The 18,964-nt window shown below is 44.2% G+C and overlaps 1 protein-coding gene across 1 annotated transcript in view; it reads right to left on the reverse strand.

Moving 5' to 3' along the window:
- Window positions 1-18,964, reverse strand: part of astn1 (astrotactin 1) — a 1,125,762-nt gene that overhangs the window by 357,893 nt on the left and 748,905 nt on the right. The window contains exon 14 of the mRNA XM_060931185.1: window positions 12,018-12,145. Coding sequence (XP_060787168.1) covers window positions 12,018-12,145 — 128 coding nt within the window. The remainder of the gene's footprint in view (window positions 1-12,017; window positions 12,146-18,964) is intronic.

Genomic DNA, 18,964 nt, shown 5'->3' on the forward strand with positions numbered 1-18,964 from the left:
ATGAGATGAGACACCAAATTCTAGTGTTTTTTTTAACATTAAAGATGTATGCTGTACATTCTGCCACAGAAAAAGAACAGTTCAAAGAAATTACTGAAAGCCCAAATATTGCCATGACACTTATATCCAAGATGACATTCATGTTTCTGTATGTAAACTTCTGACCACAACTGTACATTCCTAAATGAGCAGAAATGGTTAAAGTGCTTTGTCCTTGAAATGATCACTGATAAAAATGTATAAGCATTAAAAATGCAGTGCAGACAACAGATAGTATCATTGTTGTAATAATGCAGTTAGTCTCCTTTTTGTAATGTACTATGAGGTACCACTAAAATCAATAACTGCTACAGCAAGCTGTGGATGATCCAGAAAATACACTCAAGGCTTAAAAGTGGCACATTAAGAATTTATTAGCATAAAATTGATATAATTACAAATAATGGTATCCTAGTATGCCCTTCTTTGTCAGTTAATAACCTTTGGATTGGATTTTCATTTTCAGGCATTTTGCTATGTTGATGTCAAAAGTCATTTTGCTATGTTGACACTGATGAAAGCAATGGTGGAGGGTGACTGGAGTTATCTGGCAGGATGGATGTATTTGGCCCTATTTTTTCCCTCATTAGGAGTGTAAAATGTGAAGTAAGGCTGCAGAGCACTTGTTCCAGACTGGAGTCAGATTAGCTGCTTAATGAAAGTCGACAGCTGTAGCCATGTCCAGAAGCTAGCAGCCGTGTTGCTACTCCTTTAAAAAAAAATCATAAAGCTCTTTCCCATTGTCTTCTACTTCATCATTTGCTCACCTGATTTAGCAGAAAGAAGAAGAAGACCCTGACTTACAAACAAACTGCTGGTGCAAACACAATACACACAGACACTGTGTGTGTGTGTGTGTGTGTGTGTGTGTGTGTGTGTGTGTGTGTGTGCGTGTACGCTTACAACCCCAATTCCCCCAAAAATTGGGATACTGTTTAAAACATAAATAAAAACAATGTGAAGATCTGCAAATCATGGAAAGCCTATATTTCATTGAAAGTAGTACAAAGTCAATACAGCAAATGTTGAAACTGAGAAATTTTAATGACTTTTGAAAAATATATACTCATTTTGAATTTGATGTCAGTAACACATTTCAGAAAAGTTGGGACAACAAAAGACTGAAAAAAGTTGTGTAATGCTTAACAAAAAAAAACCCCTAATTTGGTTAATTATCAACAGGTCACTAACATGATCTCAAAAGTGTATAAAAAGTGCATCCAAGAGAGGTGGAGTCTCTCAGACGTAAAGATGGGGAGGGGTTCACCACTCTGTGAAAGACTGCATGGGCAAACAGTGCAACAATTTAAGAATGACGTTCCTCAATCTAAAATTGCAAAGAATTTGGGGATCACATCATCACAAGATCATTAAAAGATTCAGAGAATCTGGAGAAATCTCTGTATGCAAGAGACAAGGCTGAAAACTGACATTGGATGCCTGTGATTTTCAGGCCCTCAGGAGACACTGCATTAAAAGTAGAAATGTGGCTCTAGTGGAAATCACTGTATGGGCTCAGGAACACTTCAGAAAACCATCATCTGTGAAAACAGTTCATTACTGCATCTACAAATGCAAGTTTAAACCAGATATAAACAATATCAGAAACACCACCACCTTCTCTGGGCCTGAGTTCTTTTATGATGGACTGAGGCAAAGTGGAAAATTGTCCCAAGGTCTGACAAATCTTATCTCATCTCATTATCTCTAGCCGCTTTATCCTGTTCTACAGGGTCGCAGGCAAGCTGGAGCCTATCCCAGCTGACTACGGGTGAAAGGTGGGGTACACCCTGGACAAGTCTCCAGGTCATCACAGGGCTGACACATAGACACAACCATTCACACTCACATTCACACCTACGGTCAATTTAGAGTCACCAGTTAACCTAACCTACATGTCTTTGGACTGTTTGGACTGTGGGGGAAACCGGAGCACCCAGAGAAAACCCATGCGGGCACGGGGAGAACATGCAAACTCCGCACAGAAAGGCCCTCGCCATCCACGGGGCTCAAACCCAGACCTTCTTGCTGTGAGGCAACAGCGCTAACCACTACACCACGGTGCTGCCCCATCTGACAAATCAAAAATAGAAATTCTTTTTAGAAATCATGGACACCACATCCTCCAAGCTCAAGAGGAGAGGGACCATCCGGTTTGTTATCAATGCACAGTTCAAAAGCCAGCGTCTGTGATGGTATGAGGGTGAATTAGTGCACATGACATGGGTAGCTTGTACATCTGGGAAGGCATCATTAATGCTGAATGATATATACACATTTCAGAGCAATATGCTGCCATCCAGACAAAATCTTTTTCAGGGAAGGCTTTCCTTCTTTTAGAAAGACAATACCAAACCGCTTTCTGGACATATTAAAACTGCATGGCTCCATAGTAAAAGAGTCCGGGTGCTAAACTGGCTTGCCTGCAGTCCACACCCATCTCCCATTTAAAATGTTTGGTGCATTAGGAAATGCAAAATATGACAAAGGAGACCCAGAAGAGTTGAGCAACTGAAACTGTATGTCATGCAAGAATGGGACAACATTTCTCTTTCAAAACTACAGTAACTGGTCTCCTCAGTTCCCAAAAGTTTACAGAGTGTTGTTAAAAGTAGAGGTTATGCAACACAGTGGCAAACATGCCTCTTTCCCAAAATTTTTGAAAGGTGTTGCTGACATCAATTTCAAAATGAGCATAGATTAAAAAAATAATAATTCTCAGTTTCAACATTTGATATGTTGTCTACTATTATTTTCAATGAAATATAGGGTTTCCATGATTTGCAAATCTCCACATTCTGTTTTTACTGATGTTTTACACCAGGGGTCATCAAACTACGGCCCGCGGACCGACTCCGGCCCGCCACCCCCCTTTGACCGGCCCCCCAGCCCCTCTGCCCCCCACCACTTGAACCGGCCCTATGAGGCAATCTCCAAAAGTGGTCATGGCCTATTTTTTTTAAATTGCTTTTTGGCAAATAATAACATCTGCATCTTGTATTATGTTGATTTTATCAATTAAAATTGATATTTAGTTATAAAATGAACTATTCATATTTTCTGAATTTTTGTCATATGCTCGCGATCAAGCAGTGACAGGCAGCGCACGCGCAGAGAACTGTCAGTGTTCAGGACAGCAAAATGGCTAGCGGTCAGCGAAAAGCTGACAGAGAGTGCAGAGTTTTTAAAGAACAGTGGACCACTGATAATTTTTTCGTTCAGTGTAAGGACCGTGCAGTTTGTCTTGTATGTAAAGAAAGCGTGTCGGTTTTCAAAGAATATAATCTGCGTCGTCACTACGAAACCCGCCACAAAGAGTATGCTAGTTTGCGAGGGCAAACAAGAGAAGACAGGATTCGGAGGATGAAATGCGGACTGGCTGCACAACAGAATGTATTCCTTCGCCAAACCCAGATCAACCAGGCTGCTGTCCGAGCTAGCTATAAGGCAGCTCACCTACTAGCTACCCATGGAAAGCCGTTTACTGATGGGGACTTTGTTAAAGTATGCATGCTTGCTGTGGCCGAGGAGGTGTGTCCTGACAAGAAGGATGCGCTCAACGCGGTGAGTCTCTCCGCACCTACTATGACCAGGCAAACCGAAGATTTGGGGGACAATGTGTATGACCAGCTGAATCAGAAAGTGTCAGAATTCGAGTTTTTTTGCTTTGGCCATGGATGAGAGCAATGACGTGCAGGACACAGCAAAACTGCTGTGATCTATTGATCTATTGCTCATATTATTATAATGTCACTTTTTTTAAATGTATTTATTTTATAGGCCTATTTATTTGACCTTTATTAAGTGCTGCACACAATTAATTATTATTAATAATATCAACAGGCCTACCTACAATTTATAATTTTCCACTCACCTTTGCCAGTGTCAATCACCTCAACTAGGCAGATGTTTCTTACCTTGACAGCTTTGATGTTATTTTTATTAGAAAATAAATAAATGAAATATCTGTGGTATTTCAAATTAAAACAAAGTGTGAAGACTCGATTACTACTTTTGCAAACCACTAGTAAAGATAAACAAATATGTGCCAGGAATCAAGTGTTGATATAGTAGTGTGGATGGCTGTGCCAGGCTAGTAATCTCTACTACACAATGACGCATGCTGGTGGTCATATTTGTCTGGGTCATACAATTCTATGTTTTGAAAAGATATTTTTCTGGGCTTTTTTCACCTTTATTGGATAGGACAGTGTAGAGACAGGAAATGAGCGGGAGAGAGAGATGGGGAGGGATCGGGAAATGACCTCGGGCCGGAATCTAACCCGGGTCCCCAGATTTATGGTATGGCACCTTATCCACCTGAGCCACGACGCCCCTATACAATTCTATGTTATATAGCTGAACCGACCCCGGCCCCCCATCACAGTCAGGAACGACAATGTGGCCCCCAGAGAAAAAAGTTTGGTGACCCCTGTTTTACACAGTGTCCCACCTTTTTGGGAACTGGGCTTGTATTTTGAATGGCAGCAGGATTTGAATATTTCTTTGAAGATAATGTCGAGTCATTCCAAGCCAGAAGCAACAAAAGAAAAACTGCACTGCAATAAATCCAGAGTTCCTTCAAGTGTGCTTCAATTAAAAATGTTAAAAAGGAGAAAGTTTCATAAAGACATCTTGGAGTGTAAAACAATGGAGCTGCTTTGTGCAGTCTTATCTAAGCTCATATAAAATATAAATTTAAACATGTATCTGTACCAGTAGATATGCATTTACTGGCTCTGCAGATCACTTAGTGCAGTGTTGACTGAAAGCTTAAAGGAGATACGCAGAACCTTTATTTTTAAATAAATTTCTGAGTGGATAGTATTTCCATCCTTGACTCTTGTATGCTGTATAAATGGGAATATATATATATATATATATATATATATATATATATATATATATATATATATATATATATATATATATATATATTTTATTTTATTTTTTTTATTTTTTATTTTTTTTGAGAGTTAAAATGAACTGCAAAGTTGGCATTCAAGCTGCCCCACTGAGCCAGCCAGCCCTGAGTGCATGATGTCACAGCAGGAACCGGTTTTAAGGCCAAGGCCTTTGACAGCTATAGACCAAAGCCAGACCCGGCAGGCGAGAGTGGTTGCAATGGCCTCTTCTTTTCGGATTTATTGGAGAGTGTTCGGATTCCTCAGATAGTAATACATCTGACTGTGATAGTCCTGAAATCGGAGTGTGTACATGCTACTGCTATACACGTAGAACCGTATCAGTTCAAACCATCGGAAAGTGAATCTGATAGTAACACATCAGCAACGGAGGCCCCCACCTTACAAAATAAAGCCAGAGGACAAAGCCGTCTAGAGAATTGGATGGAATTGAACTGACAGTCTCATGTGACACTCAATAAAACAGGATAGACATTATAACTTATGCAACATACATGTACATACATGCATTTTCACTGATAAAATATAAAAGGCTAATTAAATAATCAGATGAACTTAGACAATCACATTCTGAAGCAAAATAAATGATCTTCTACCAGTAACTTAAATACACAATACAAGTTACATGTATTAATCTAAATGCAGGTAAACAAATGAGAGTTGCAGCTTACCCATCTGTGTTCTCGCTTCTTGAAGGCCAATCTTGTGGCCGACTGTTTTGAAACAATCTCACTTTCAGTTCTTCGTTCAGTTCTTCGTTCATTCACTTCTTTCACGTAAGGGTGAGTGTGACAGTTCATAAGGGTGGGTGGAGCACAGAAGGACGGCAGGCCAGAACTGAGTTCACAAAACTCTTTTTTATTGTGACACTTTTCAGCGTACACTCTCCCAGACACTCAGACACACACACACACATTAGTCGTCTGGTTCGGGGGAGAGCTCCCTCTGCTCTCACTCTCTCTGCTTAAATAGGGCGCGGTTACTGGGGAAGACACACAAACACATTAATTAACATCAGGCACAGTGATTCTGCCACTTACCTTCCCTGACTCCGCCCTCCGGTCACAGACCGATGCTTGACCACGCCCCCGCTGCCACATACCCCCACCGCCCGACTCAGGCCGGGCGGCCATCCGGCCTGCAGCTGACTCCCCCCTCCCTTGACAGGAGAGGAAGTCCGCCACGACCATCTGCGCCCCCGGCCTGTGGATCACCTTGAAGTTAAAGGGTTGGAGTGCTAGATACCAACAGGTGATCCACGCGTTGGCATCCTTCATGCGGTGGAGCCACTGGAGGGGCGCATGGTCCAAACAGAGGGTGAAAGGGCATCCCAGCAGGTAGTAACGGAGGGCGAGGACCGCCCACTTGATCACCAGGCACTCTTTCTCAATGGTGCTGTAGCGCCCCTCACGCACCGACAGCTTCCTACTGATATACAGTACTGGGCGATCCTCCCCTTCCACCTCCTGGGACAAAACGGCCCCCAGCCCTCTGTCCGATGCATCCGTCTGTAACAAAAAGGGGAGAGAAAAGTCAGGGGAGTGTAATAGTGGCCCCCCACACAGTGCAGCCTTTACCTCAGAAAAAGCCCGCTGGCATTGCTCTGTCCACTGGACCGGATCTGTTGCCCCCTTTTTAGTCAGATCAGTCAGCGGGCTGGTGACATCCGAATAATTAGGTATAAACCTACGATAATAGCCAGCCAGCCCCAGGAACTGTCTCACCCCCTTTTTGGTCTTGGGCCTCGGGCAGGCCGCAATGGCTGCTGTCTTGTTAATTTGGGGATGCACCTGCCCATTGCCCAAGTGGAAGCCCAGATACCATACTTCCACCTGCCCGATCGCACACTTCTTTGGGTTGGCTGTGAGACCTGCTCACCTCAGTGACCTAAGGACGGCCCTCAGATGTCGGAGGTGCCTTGGCCAGTCATTACTATAGATAATGATGTCGTCGAGGTAGGTGGCCGCATAGGTGGCGTGGGGGTGGAGGACCCTATCCATCAGCCGCTGAAACATAGCGGGCGCCCCAAACAGCCCAAAAGAAAGTGTGACAAATTGGTGTAAGCCGAATGGTGTGGAAAAGGCCGTTTTTTCTCTGGATAATGGAGTCAAGGGGATCTGCCAATACCTATTTGTTAAATCCAGTGTCAAGTAAAAACAAGCCATGCCTAGCTGATCGAGCAACTCATCAATACGAGGCATTGGGTACGCGTAGAATTTAGACACCGCGTTGACTTTTCTATAGTCTATACAGAACCAGACCGACCCGTTGGCCTTGGGAACCAAGACCACCGAGCTGCTCCAGTCACTGTGGGACTCCTTGACGATGCCCATTTCGAGCATGGCCTCGAGTTCTTCCCGAACCACTTTTTTCTTGTGCTCGGGTAACCTGTAAGGGTGGCTATGCACTACCACCCCTGGGGGCGTGTCAATGTGGTGCTCTATGAGGTTGGTACGGCCAGGCAGGGGTGAGAATACGTCCGAAAACTCGGTCTGCAACTGGGCAACCTCCATGAGTTGGGTCGGGGAGAGGTGGTCTCCACAGGGGACTGGAGAGGTACATGATGCCAATGTTCCCTTTTGAACCTCCGGCCCCAGCTCCGCCTTCTCCGGAACCACCGACACCAATGCCACGGGGACCCCCTCGTTCCAGCATTTGAGCAGATTGAGGTGGTAAATCTGTAGTGCCCCACCCCTATCCATTCGCCTTACCTCATAGTCAACGTCCCCGACTCGCCGTGTGACCTCAAAGGGTCCTTTGCAATTGGCGACCAATTTGGAGCTTGATGTGGGCAACAGTACGAGTACTTTATCTCCCGGTGCGAACTCCCTAAGGTGCGTACCCTTGTCGTACAGGTGGGTTTGTCATTCTTGGGCCTGCCACAAATAATCCTGAGTTAGCTGCGTGAGTGTGTGGAGTTTTGCATGCAGGTCAATAACATAATGGATTTCATTTTTACTTGGTGAAGGTCCCTCCTCCCAATTTTCCCGCAGCACATCTAGAATGCCGCACGACTTACGCCCGTATAACAATTCAAATGGGGAGAACCCCGTGGAGGCTTGGGGGACCTCTCGCACTGCAAATAGCAAGGGTTCGAGCCATTTATCCCAATTATGTGCATCCTCACTTACGAATTTTTTAATTATATTCTTGAGGGTGCGATTGAACCGTTCAACTAAACCATCCGTTTGTGGGTGATACACACTGGTGCGGATCGGCTTAATACCCAACAACCCATACAGTTCGTTCAGTGTACGTGACATAAACGAGGTGCCTTGGTCAGTCAGAATCTATTTCAGGATTCCAACTCGGGAGATAACTCGGAAGAGTGCTTCCGCAATACTGTGTGCTGAGATATTGCGAAGAGGCATTGCTTCCAGGTATTGCGTTGCATAGTCCACCAGAACTAATATAAAGCGGTACCCTCATGCTGACCGATCTAATGGCCCGACGAGATCCATCCCAATTCTTTCGAAAGGGATCTCGATTAACGGCAGAGGGCGCAAAGGCGCTTTTGGAATGGCCGCTGGATTTACTAACTGGCATTCGTGGCACACCGTACACCACCTACGGACATCACCGCGAATCCCTGGCCAATAGAACCGGGCCATTATTCGGGCTAGTGTTTTATCTTGCCCTAAGTGTCCAGCCATGGGATTAAAGTGAGCCGCCTGGAATACCAATTCCCGGCGGCCCTTCGGAATCAAAAGCTGCATGACTTGATCTTTAGTCTGAGTGTCCTGCGTCACTCGGTATAATCTATCCTTCATAATCGCGAAGTAGGGGAAGGACGGGGTGGCATTTGGCTGGAGCATTTGACCATCGATTACTCTCACTTGGTCAAACGCATGCCGCAGAGTCTCGTCTCACGACTGCTCTAATGGAAAATCCGCGAGGGATTCCCCAATAGAGAGAGGAGGAGCCAGCGGCTCCTCACTCTGACACGGAGATGACGTAGACGGCTCTGTGACAGCTGCTCCCGCCAAAGCGACACCGGGACCTCCCCCTGTTAAACTATGGCAGGACCCACTCTTCACTAGATGACTCATTAACTCCCCAAATCCCGGCCAATCAGTCCCCAAAATTATCGAGTGGGTAAGGCGAGGATTAACCGCCGCCTTCACTATAAATTTTTCCCCTCAAAACAGAATGTGGACCGACACTAGAGGGTAGTTGTGAACATCCCCGTGCACACACAACACCTTCACCAATTGTGCTCCCCCCAATGCCTCATCTTGCACCAGGCTTTGGTGGATCGAGGTCTGATTACAGCCAGAATCCACCAACGCCTGATATGTATCCCCTTGGACACTCACCGGTATGCTATATGCTCTGGCCCAATCGAGGGTGGCTCCTGGTGCATCGGGGATCCGAACCACCACGCCCACCTCAATCACCGAGCACTGCTGTTGGAGGTGGCCCGGCTCCCTGCAGCGCCAGCAAACCGGCCTGGGCTTCCTCTCTGCGCTAGTGCTCTGGGGCTCACTCACCTGGGGGGGAGAGACAGACACAGAAGGGAGAAACAGGAGGGCACTGCGGGTGTGGTGGGCCGGCTGAGGTGGCACCGGCCCCCGCCTCCACGGTGGGGGAATGGGGCAAGGAGGAGACACAGGAGGAGGGGGAGAGAGAGAGGAGAGGAGAGAAGAGGTTGTCTGCTGTCCTGCCATCGGGACAGCTGCCAAATGGTCCTCCGCCAGCTCGATTGCCTGATCCAGCGACGCCGGGTGGTGGCACTGGACCCACTCTGTGGTTCCTGCTGGTAAACGCGCGATGAACTGCTCCAGTACCACCTGGTCGATGAGTCCCTCGGCGTCGTGGTTGTCGGCCCTCAACCACTGCCAGCAGGCGTCCCGGAGTTGCTGGCCAAACGCGAACGGTTGGTAGACTTCATCCAAGCACAAAGCGCGGAAGCGCTGACGTTGTTGCTTGGGGGTGCGCCCCACACGCTGGAGGACGGCCCGGCGAAGGTCCGCGTAGGCCAGCCAGTGGTCAGCGGGGAGCTGTAGCACGGCCAGCTGCGCCTCTCCCGTTAGCAGGGGGAGGAGGCACACCGCGCGCTGTTCCACTGGCCACCCCGAGGTCTCGGCTACCTGCTCAAAGAGCGTGAGGAAGGCCTCGGGGTCGTCCTGTGGGCCCATCTTCGTTAGGGTGAGGGGGGAAGGGCCCGCGGCGGTGGAGTTGGTGGACCCTGCCGACGTGAGGAGGTGCTGGAACGCCCGACGATCTTCCTGTTGCGCCAGCACCAGGGCCTCGAACTGTTGTTCTTGCTCCTTTCGGAGGGCGAGCAGCGCCTGGTGCTGGCTCTGTTGGGCCGTGGTGAGGGCGTGGATCAGGTCTGCGCGAAGGGGGAGGACTCCATGGGGCTGTTCTCTTCTGTGCTCGTCCTGGGTTTCGGCACCACTGTGACAGTTCGTAAGGGTGGGTGGAGCACAGAAGGACGGCAGGCCAGAACTGAGTTCACAAAACTCTTTTTTTATTATGACACTTTTCAGCGTACACTCTCCCAGACACTCAGACACACGCACACACATTAGTCGTCTGGTTGGGGAGAGAGCTCCCTCTGCTCTCGCTCTCTCTGCTTAAATAAGGCGCGGTCACTGGGGAAGACACACAAACACATTAATTAACATCAGGTGCAGTGATTCTGCCACTTACCTTCCCTGACTCCGCCCTCCGGTCACAGACCGACGCTTGACCATGCCCCCGCTGCCACAGTGAGATATTGCTGCTGAGGCAAGTACATACAGCGGAGAGAAAAAAAAAAGCATATACAGCCGAGAAATCTGACGACTGGTCCACTCATTCTCCATTTTGTCCATACTGAATACTCTGTTGTTACTGCTCGGCTCACACTCCGGAAAAACTGGTGCAACTGAACTTAATTTCCTTTTCTTGTAGTATTTTTTTCCTTTAATTGTTGGTACTGCACCCTCTTTCAATATGGGCTTATAGCCAATGCTCCTCAACAGATCAGAGGTCTTGTATGAGTCTTCAATAAAATGTGCAGATCAGAGGAAAGACCATTTCGTAGGTGCCTGATGTGCCCGTGAACTTCTCGTAAAACGTGTCCAAATCTTTGCAGTTTGAACATTCTTGGGCCATGGAGGTAACGTAAATCCACCTTCTGTCGTGTTGCTGCACCCGCCAGCAACACATTTATGTGGCATGGCAATAAATTAGCTCAAAATGGAAGCTCGAAATTGCAGTCAGCTCTGTGTTTTAGTATAGCAAAAATGGCAATGAGACCGATAGCCTGCCTGCTGTGACGTCACAGATGTCAAGGTCATTCACTCAGACCACTATTTATATGAATCATTTTAATCATATAAATTACTATATTAGATTTATTGTTCATGCTTAAAACTATCCCTTTGCCATTTTTGAGGTCTCAAGGCATTTATAAACAAAAAGTGAGGCCATGGTTCTGCGTATCTCCTTTAAAGCTTTCCAACAATTGTGTGGCATTTCTGTTTCATTTTGGTGTCAAAACTGATGCAGTAAGCAATCATTTCACCTTACAGTAAGCTTCAAAATGACAAGAACCCAATACCAGGAACTATGTTTGTTTCACCTGTCATGAAAAATTAATATTTTTTTTTTTTCAAAATATATTTCACAAACAAGAATGCATCATTCTTTATTAACACATGTAAACCTTTATCATATCTACTTCCAAAAAAATGTGAATGAATTTCACCAAAACTTAACTCTGCAGACATTCTCAAATTGATCAAATGTTTATCAAGTGTCACAGCAAAATGGATGCAAGCCTATTAGTCTGTAAGTAGTACAAATACCAGCTGTTAAAATTTAGCTATGAGAACTTTGTTCACAGAATTTATCAGCGATTATCTCAGCACTGATGTTAAAGCAGATCATGATCACTAGAGTGTAGAAGCGACAATGAGGCTCCTGTTTGACAGCCGATTGGGTGAAGTTCTCAACTTGCTTGTGTTCAGGGCTGTTACACAGATGTTATACACTGGTTTTGTCATTAGGATATCAGTTGATTACTGACATTTGTTCAGTTATTTAAGCATCAGAGTAACCTACCAGTGAGATACTCTGGATCAGGAACTGGATCAGAGAGCTCCTCACGGCACTGTGCCTCATTTGGTACTGATGCCACCACCATGCCATCTGGAAGCTGCTGTTCTATGCCACGTGCAAAGTTCTTCTGCCTAGAAGAGGACAGAAAGAAAACCTTAAGCTCAGAATCATCACTTTGGACACATTCAAACTGACAGCTCCTAGTATGTGTCAGCAAAAATTGAATTTATGACACACCATTATAGAAAAAAACAATATGTGAAGAAACGCAATATAGAAACATCTTGCATTCTCCCCCATATATATATATATATATATATATATATATATATATATATATATATATATATATATATGTCAGCCCTGAGATGACCTGGCGACTTGTCCAGGGTGTACCCCGCCTCTCGCCCATAGTCAGCTGGGATAGGCTCCAGCTCGCCTGCGACCCTGTAGGACAGGATAAGCGGCTAAAGATAATGGATGGATATATCATCTCATTATCTCTAGCCGCTTTATCCTGTTCTACAGGGTCGCAGGCAAGCTGGAGCCTATCCCAGCTGACTATGAGCGAGAGGCAGGGAACACCCTGGACAAGTCACCAGGTCATCACGGGGCTGACACATAGACACAGACAACCATTCACACCTATGGTCAATTTAGAGTCACCAGGTAACCTAACCTGCATGTCTTTGGACTGTGGGGGAAACCAGAGCACCCAGAGGAAACCCACACAGACATGGGGAGAACATGCAAACTCCGCACAGAAAGGTCCTCGCCAGCCACGGGGCTCGAACCCGGACCTTCTTGCTGTGAGGCGACAGCGCTAACCACTACACCACCATGCCACCCATATATATATATATATATATATATATATATATATATATATTATTTTGTGTGTGTGTATACAACCCCAATTCCAAAAAAGTTGGGACAAAGTACAAATCTCATCTCATTATCTCTAGCCACTTTATCCTTCTACAGGGTCGCAGGCAAGCTGGAGCCTATCCCAGCTGACTACGGGCGAAAGGCGGGGTACACCCTGGACAAGTCGCCAGGTCATCACAGGGCTGACACATAGACACAGACAACCATTCACACTCACATTCACACCTACAGTCAATTTAGAGTCACCAGTTAACCTAACCTGCATGTCTTTGGACTGTGGGGGAAACCGGAGCACCCGGAGGAAACCCACGCGGACACGGGGAGAACATGCAAACTCCACACAGAAAGGCCCTCGCCGGCCCCGGGGCTCGAACCCAGGACCTTCTTGCTGTGAGGCGACAGCGCTAACCACTACACCACCGTGCCGCCAAAGTACAAATTGTAAATAAAAATGGAATGCAATAATTTACAAGTCTCAAAAACTGATATTGTATTCACAATAGAACATAGACAACATATCAAATGTCGAAAGTGAGACATTCTGAAATTTCATGCCAAATATTGGCTCATTTGAAATTTCATGACAGCAACACATCTCAAAAAAGTTGGGACGGGGCAATAAGAGGCTGGAAAAGTTAAAGGTACAAAAAAGGAACAGCTGGAGGACCAAATTGCAACTCATTAGGTCAATTGGCAATAGGTCATTAACATGACTGGGTATAAAAAGAGCATCTTGGAGTGGCAGCGGCTCTCAGAAGTAAAGATGGGAAGAGAATCACCAATCCCCCTAATTCTGTGCCAACAAATAGTGGAGCAATATCAGAAAGGAGTTTGACAGTGTAAAATTGCAAAGAGTTTGAACATATCATCATCTACAGTGCATAATATCATCAAAAGATTCAGAGAATCTGGAAGAATCTCTGTGCGTAAGGGTCAAGGCCAGAAAACCATACTGGGTGCCCGTGATCTTCGGGCCCTTAGATGGCACTGCATCACATACAGCCATGCTTCTGTATTGGAAATCACAAAATGGGCTCAGGAATATTTCCAGAGAACATTATCTGTGAACACAATTCACCATGCCATCCGCCGTTGCCAGCTAAAACTCTATAGTTCAAAGAAGAAGCCGTATCTAAACATGATCCAGAAGCGCAGACGTCTAATCTGGGCCAAGGCTCATTTAAAATGGACTGTGGCAAAGTTGAAAACTGTTCTGTGGTCAGACAAATCAAAATTTGAAGTTCTTTATGGAAATCAGGGATGCCGTGTCATTCGGACTAAAGAGGAGAAGGACGACCCAAGTTGTTATCAGCGCTCAGTTCAGAAGCCTGCATCTCTGATGGTGTGGGGTTGCATTAGTGCGTGTGGCATGGGCAGCTTACACATCTGGAAAGACACCATCAATGCTGAAAGGTATATCCAGGTTCTAGAGCAACATATGCTCCCATCCAGACAACATCTCTTTCAGGGAAGACCTTGCATTTTCCAGCATGACAATGCCAAACCCCATACTGCATCAATTACAGCATCATGGCTGCATAGAAGAAGGGTCCGGGTACTGAACTGGCCAGCCTGCAGTCCAGATCTTTCACCCATAGAAAACATTTGGCGCATCATAAAACGGAAGATACAACAAAAAAGACCTAAGACAGTTGAGCAACTAGAGTCCTACATTAGACAAGAATGGGTTAACATTCCTATCTCTAAACTTGAGCAACTTGTCTCCTCAGTCCCCAGACGTTTACAGACTGTTGTAAAGAGAAAAGGGGATGTTTCACAGTGGTAAACATGGCCTTGTCCCAACTTTTTTGAGATGTGGTGTTGTCATGAAATTTAAAATCACCTAATTTTTCTCTTTAAATGATGCATTTTCTCAGTTTAAACATTTGATATGTCATCTATGTTCTATTCTGAATAAAATATGGAATTTTGAAACTTCCACATCATTGCATTCCGTTTTTATTTACAATTTGTACTTTGTCCCAACTTTGGGGTTGTATACACACACACACACACACACACACACACACAGACAGCGGTCACGCAAAGGTATGCAGTTGATCTTTGAGTGGTGAATGTACATTTCACGAGGTAGTGGAGTGAATGAGAAGATAAAATTCATATCTTCATGCCATCATGTAAAGTTCTTTATATTATATGAACACATCCACAAAAAAAGGAAAGTTAATCAAAAGAATTTTAATTTTGAACTGGTTTGCCATTATGAGAATGTGCATCCAGTCTGTGGGAAAACACCAGGAGTGACGTCATCGGACTGAAATATCAGGAATTATTCTACATCCAGGGCACTTTCTTGATGGAATAAAAATGTGTTCTATTCCCTTCTAGCGGGTTTCATTCATTTGATAGCAGGCAATATTGTTAGCATATCACTTATCCTACGTGTATTACATTACTCTACACAGTGGAGAATGAATGTTGAATATGGATTACAATATTGCATGGTTGTCAAGACAACATGACATCACACGTCAGAGATGTAAAACTCCTGCGCGAGCAAGCGACTGTGAGAATTTGTAAACAAACATGGCTGCCAGGTTTGCTTCTTTAAATTTAGAAGATTTTGAGAGAATTTTGAAAGAGAAAGGCGCATTGAACACCCAAAAGGAATGTGTATGCATAATAATAATATTGGGGGGCTTTTTTGTAGTATATCAGATATATTCCATTCAGCTAGCATGATACTGAACTCGTTTTCCACTCGTTCAATATCATGCTAGCTCAATAGAATATATCTGACATACCACTCAATGCCAGCCAATATTATTTAAATATGTCACTCAGATCCACAATGTATTTCATATGAAAAATATGAGTTTTTCAAGACGAGAAGATAAACTTCATATCTTCAAGCCAAAGTGCGATTTTCTTTTTATTGTATAGACATATTCACAAAGTATGCAAATTTATCAAAATAATTAATCGATATCTTCACAAGTGAGGATTTTGAAAATTACGGTTGTAGTTCTCAATGTCCTGGATGAAGTTCATATGAAAAATACGATTGCCATATTTCCCAGTAAAAAAAAAAAAGTGTGTGTATATTTTATACACACACACACGAGGGTAAGTCAAAAAGTTCTAAGACCGATATTATAATTTCAAAAGGAATTCAAAAGAATACAAAGAAGGAATTCTCTGATGGAAACATTGCTTGCAGAAGTGTTTAGACTTAAATCGAGGATATGTAGAGAAATAGTTTTGTTATTTTTTTCATTTGTCTTAGAACTTTTTGACTTACCCTCGTGCATATACTAGTGTGTATATATATATATATATATATATATATATATATATATATATATATATATATATACACACACACGGGCGCAGATAGAGGGGGGGGACGGGGGGGATTCGTCCCACCCAGATTTAAATTCACCTCGTTCGGTCCCCCCCACTTACAGGGAGGAAAAACATCTATACTGTCTTTCTTTGCATAAGGCAAACCTCACGGAAAAATCAAAAGACTAATTACCATTCGGTTTATTGAGGTGCACAGCAGTACATACATAGTTGCAACTGCGCAGACTGCACAGGTTGCGAGCTCGAGCTTGGTTGCTATGGTTACCAACAACAAGTTTGACAGGCATATCGGGGACAGCTCCTCCTAGTTCAGGACCCCAACACGGCATGATGAAGGGTGCCAGAAGGCAGAAAACGATTGCATCGTTTTTAAAAAAAAAAAAAAACGACTGTAAGTAAACTGTGCCTTACTTTATCATATCACCTTGCAATTTTTTGATAGTCTGTTCAAAGTAATGTCGTAGTGAAAGTAAAATCATACGGAGTAGAGATGCCTTTCTGGTAGCCTCCTTCTTTCGGTGGTAGCCTGTAGATACAGTGCTCAGAAGGCAGTTTTAATGTTTAATCTGGCGTTCCCTGCCATAATTTCAGCGAGCATATTGTTTCATAAGGAAACTTTGCGAAGAGTTGTTGACTGACTGCCGCTCACGCAACACACAGGCATAGTTAGAAAGTCAGGATGCACTGGTTTACACTTTACACACACACACGTAGCCCAGCCTCTCGCTATGTTTAGCAGTTGGAACTTAGCGGTTTTAAAACTAGTTTTGCAGTTTCTGTGCGTGATGATAATGTGTAAACTTTGGATTCCCATAGGCTATGTTAAAATGTTATCATTGTCCTGGCCTGCAGGTAGTTCCTGGTGATGGCAGTGAGGGAGGTGAAATAACATGTATACACACTACCGTTCAAAAGTTTGGGGTCACCCAGACAATTTTGTGTTTTCCATGAAAAGTCACACTTTTATTTACCACCATAAGTTGTAAAATGGATAGAAAATATAGTCAAGACATTTTTCTGGCCATTTTGAGCATTTAATCGACCCCACAAATGTGATGCTCCAGAAACTCAATCTGCTCAAAGGAAGGTCAGTTTTATAGCTTCTCTAAAGAGCTCAACTGTTTTCAGCTGTGCTAACATGATTGTACAAGGGTTTTCTAATCATCCATTAGCCTTCTGAGGCAATGAGCAAACACATTGTACCATTAGAACACTGGAGTGATAGTTGCTGGAAATGGGCCTCTATACACCTATGTAGATATTGCACCAAAAACCAGACATTTGCATCTAGAATAGTCATTTACCAGATTAGCAATGTATAGAGCAGGGGTGGGCAATTATTTTTTCCATAGGGCCACATGAGAAACAGGAAATTTTGTGGAGGGCCGGACCATAAGTCTGAACTAAATTCTGCATAATATTAATTGTATTTCTTTATATAAAGCAATAAATCATTGTTTTTACAAGCTGCTAAGACTGGTAAGAGTATGGAAAAAACGCGGTTGCCTTACAAAAAATATAATTTATTCAATCAAATTTCCCAAAACAATGGTTAACAAAATGTGAACGTTTGTACCATTTTTTTTCAGTTACATTCACCCCAAAACACAAAGACCAAAATATTGTCTTTCTACTCCAAATATCAAACAAGATACATCATATTATAATAATGATGCCCACATTTGTAGTCTAATCACCTCATTTGGTGTTTTTTATTTGTTCAGTGAGAGAAATCTAGTCTCTGTTGGTCTTTAACGAGTGCATCAAAGTCAGGTTGAATGTCTGAGGTGGAGATGCGAAGCACAGCTGACAGATGATCATCAGTCCATTCGGTGTAGGTATCAGATCTACAGATTGGCTCGGGCTCCGGCGCCTGATGGTGATGTCACACTATGTGATTGGCTGGACCGTTTGAATGATGACGTACAAGTTTGTGGTTGGTCTGAACAAATTATGGAAGTAGTTATTGCGGGATTAGGTTTCGTGGGATTTCATGTCATGTTCATGTCGCACGCATTGCGTTTTTGTTGAACACAACTTCAAAATAAAAGCAATGCACATTCAGTCCATGCATGAGGTAAAATTAGAAAATACATTTATTTTGTAATTTCTAATTAACCTTACGCAGGCCGGTCAGAATAAACCAAAGGGCCGGATGCGGCCCGCAGGCCGGAAAATGCCCAGGTCTGGTATAGAGTGTATTTCTGATTAGTTTAAAGTGATCTTCATTGAAAAGAACAGTGCTTTTCTTTCAAAAATAAGGACATTTCAAAGTGCCAACTTTTGAACAGTAGTGTGTATATATATATATATATATATATCTCATCTCATTATCTCTAGCCGCTTTATCCTTCTACAGGGTCGCAGGCAAGCTGGAGCCTATCCCAGCTGACTACAGGAGAAAGGCGGGGTACACCCTGGACAAGTCGCCAGGTCATCACAGGGCTGACACATAGACAACCATTCACACTCACATTCACACCTACGGTCAATTTAGAGTCACCAGTTAACCTAACCTGCATGTCTTTGGACTGTGGGGGAAACCGGAGCACCCGGAGGAAACCCACGCGGACATGGGGAGAACATGCAAACTCCACACAGAAAGGCCCTCGCCGGCCCCAGGGCTCGAACCCAGGACCTTCTTGCTGTGAGGCGACAGCGCTAACCACTACACCACCGTGCCGCCCCATATATATATATATATATATATATATACACAAAATGGAATCATTTGC

Source organism: Neoarius graeffei, chromosome 1 (genome assembly GCF_027579695.1).
Source record: "Neoarius graeffei isolate fNeoGra1 chromosome 1, fNeoGra1.pri, whole genome shotgun sequence".
Classification (NCBI taxonomy): domain Eukaryota; kingdom Metazoa; phylum Chordata; class Actinopteri; order Siluriformes; family Ariidae; genus Neoarius; species Neoarius graeffei.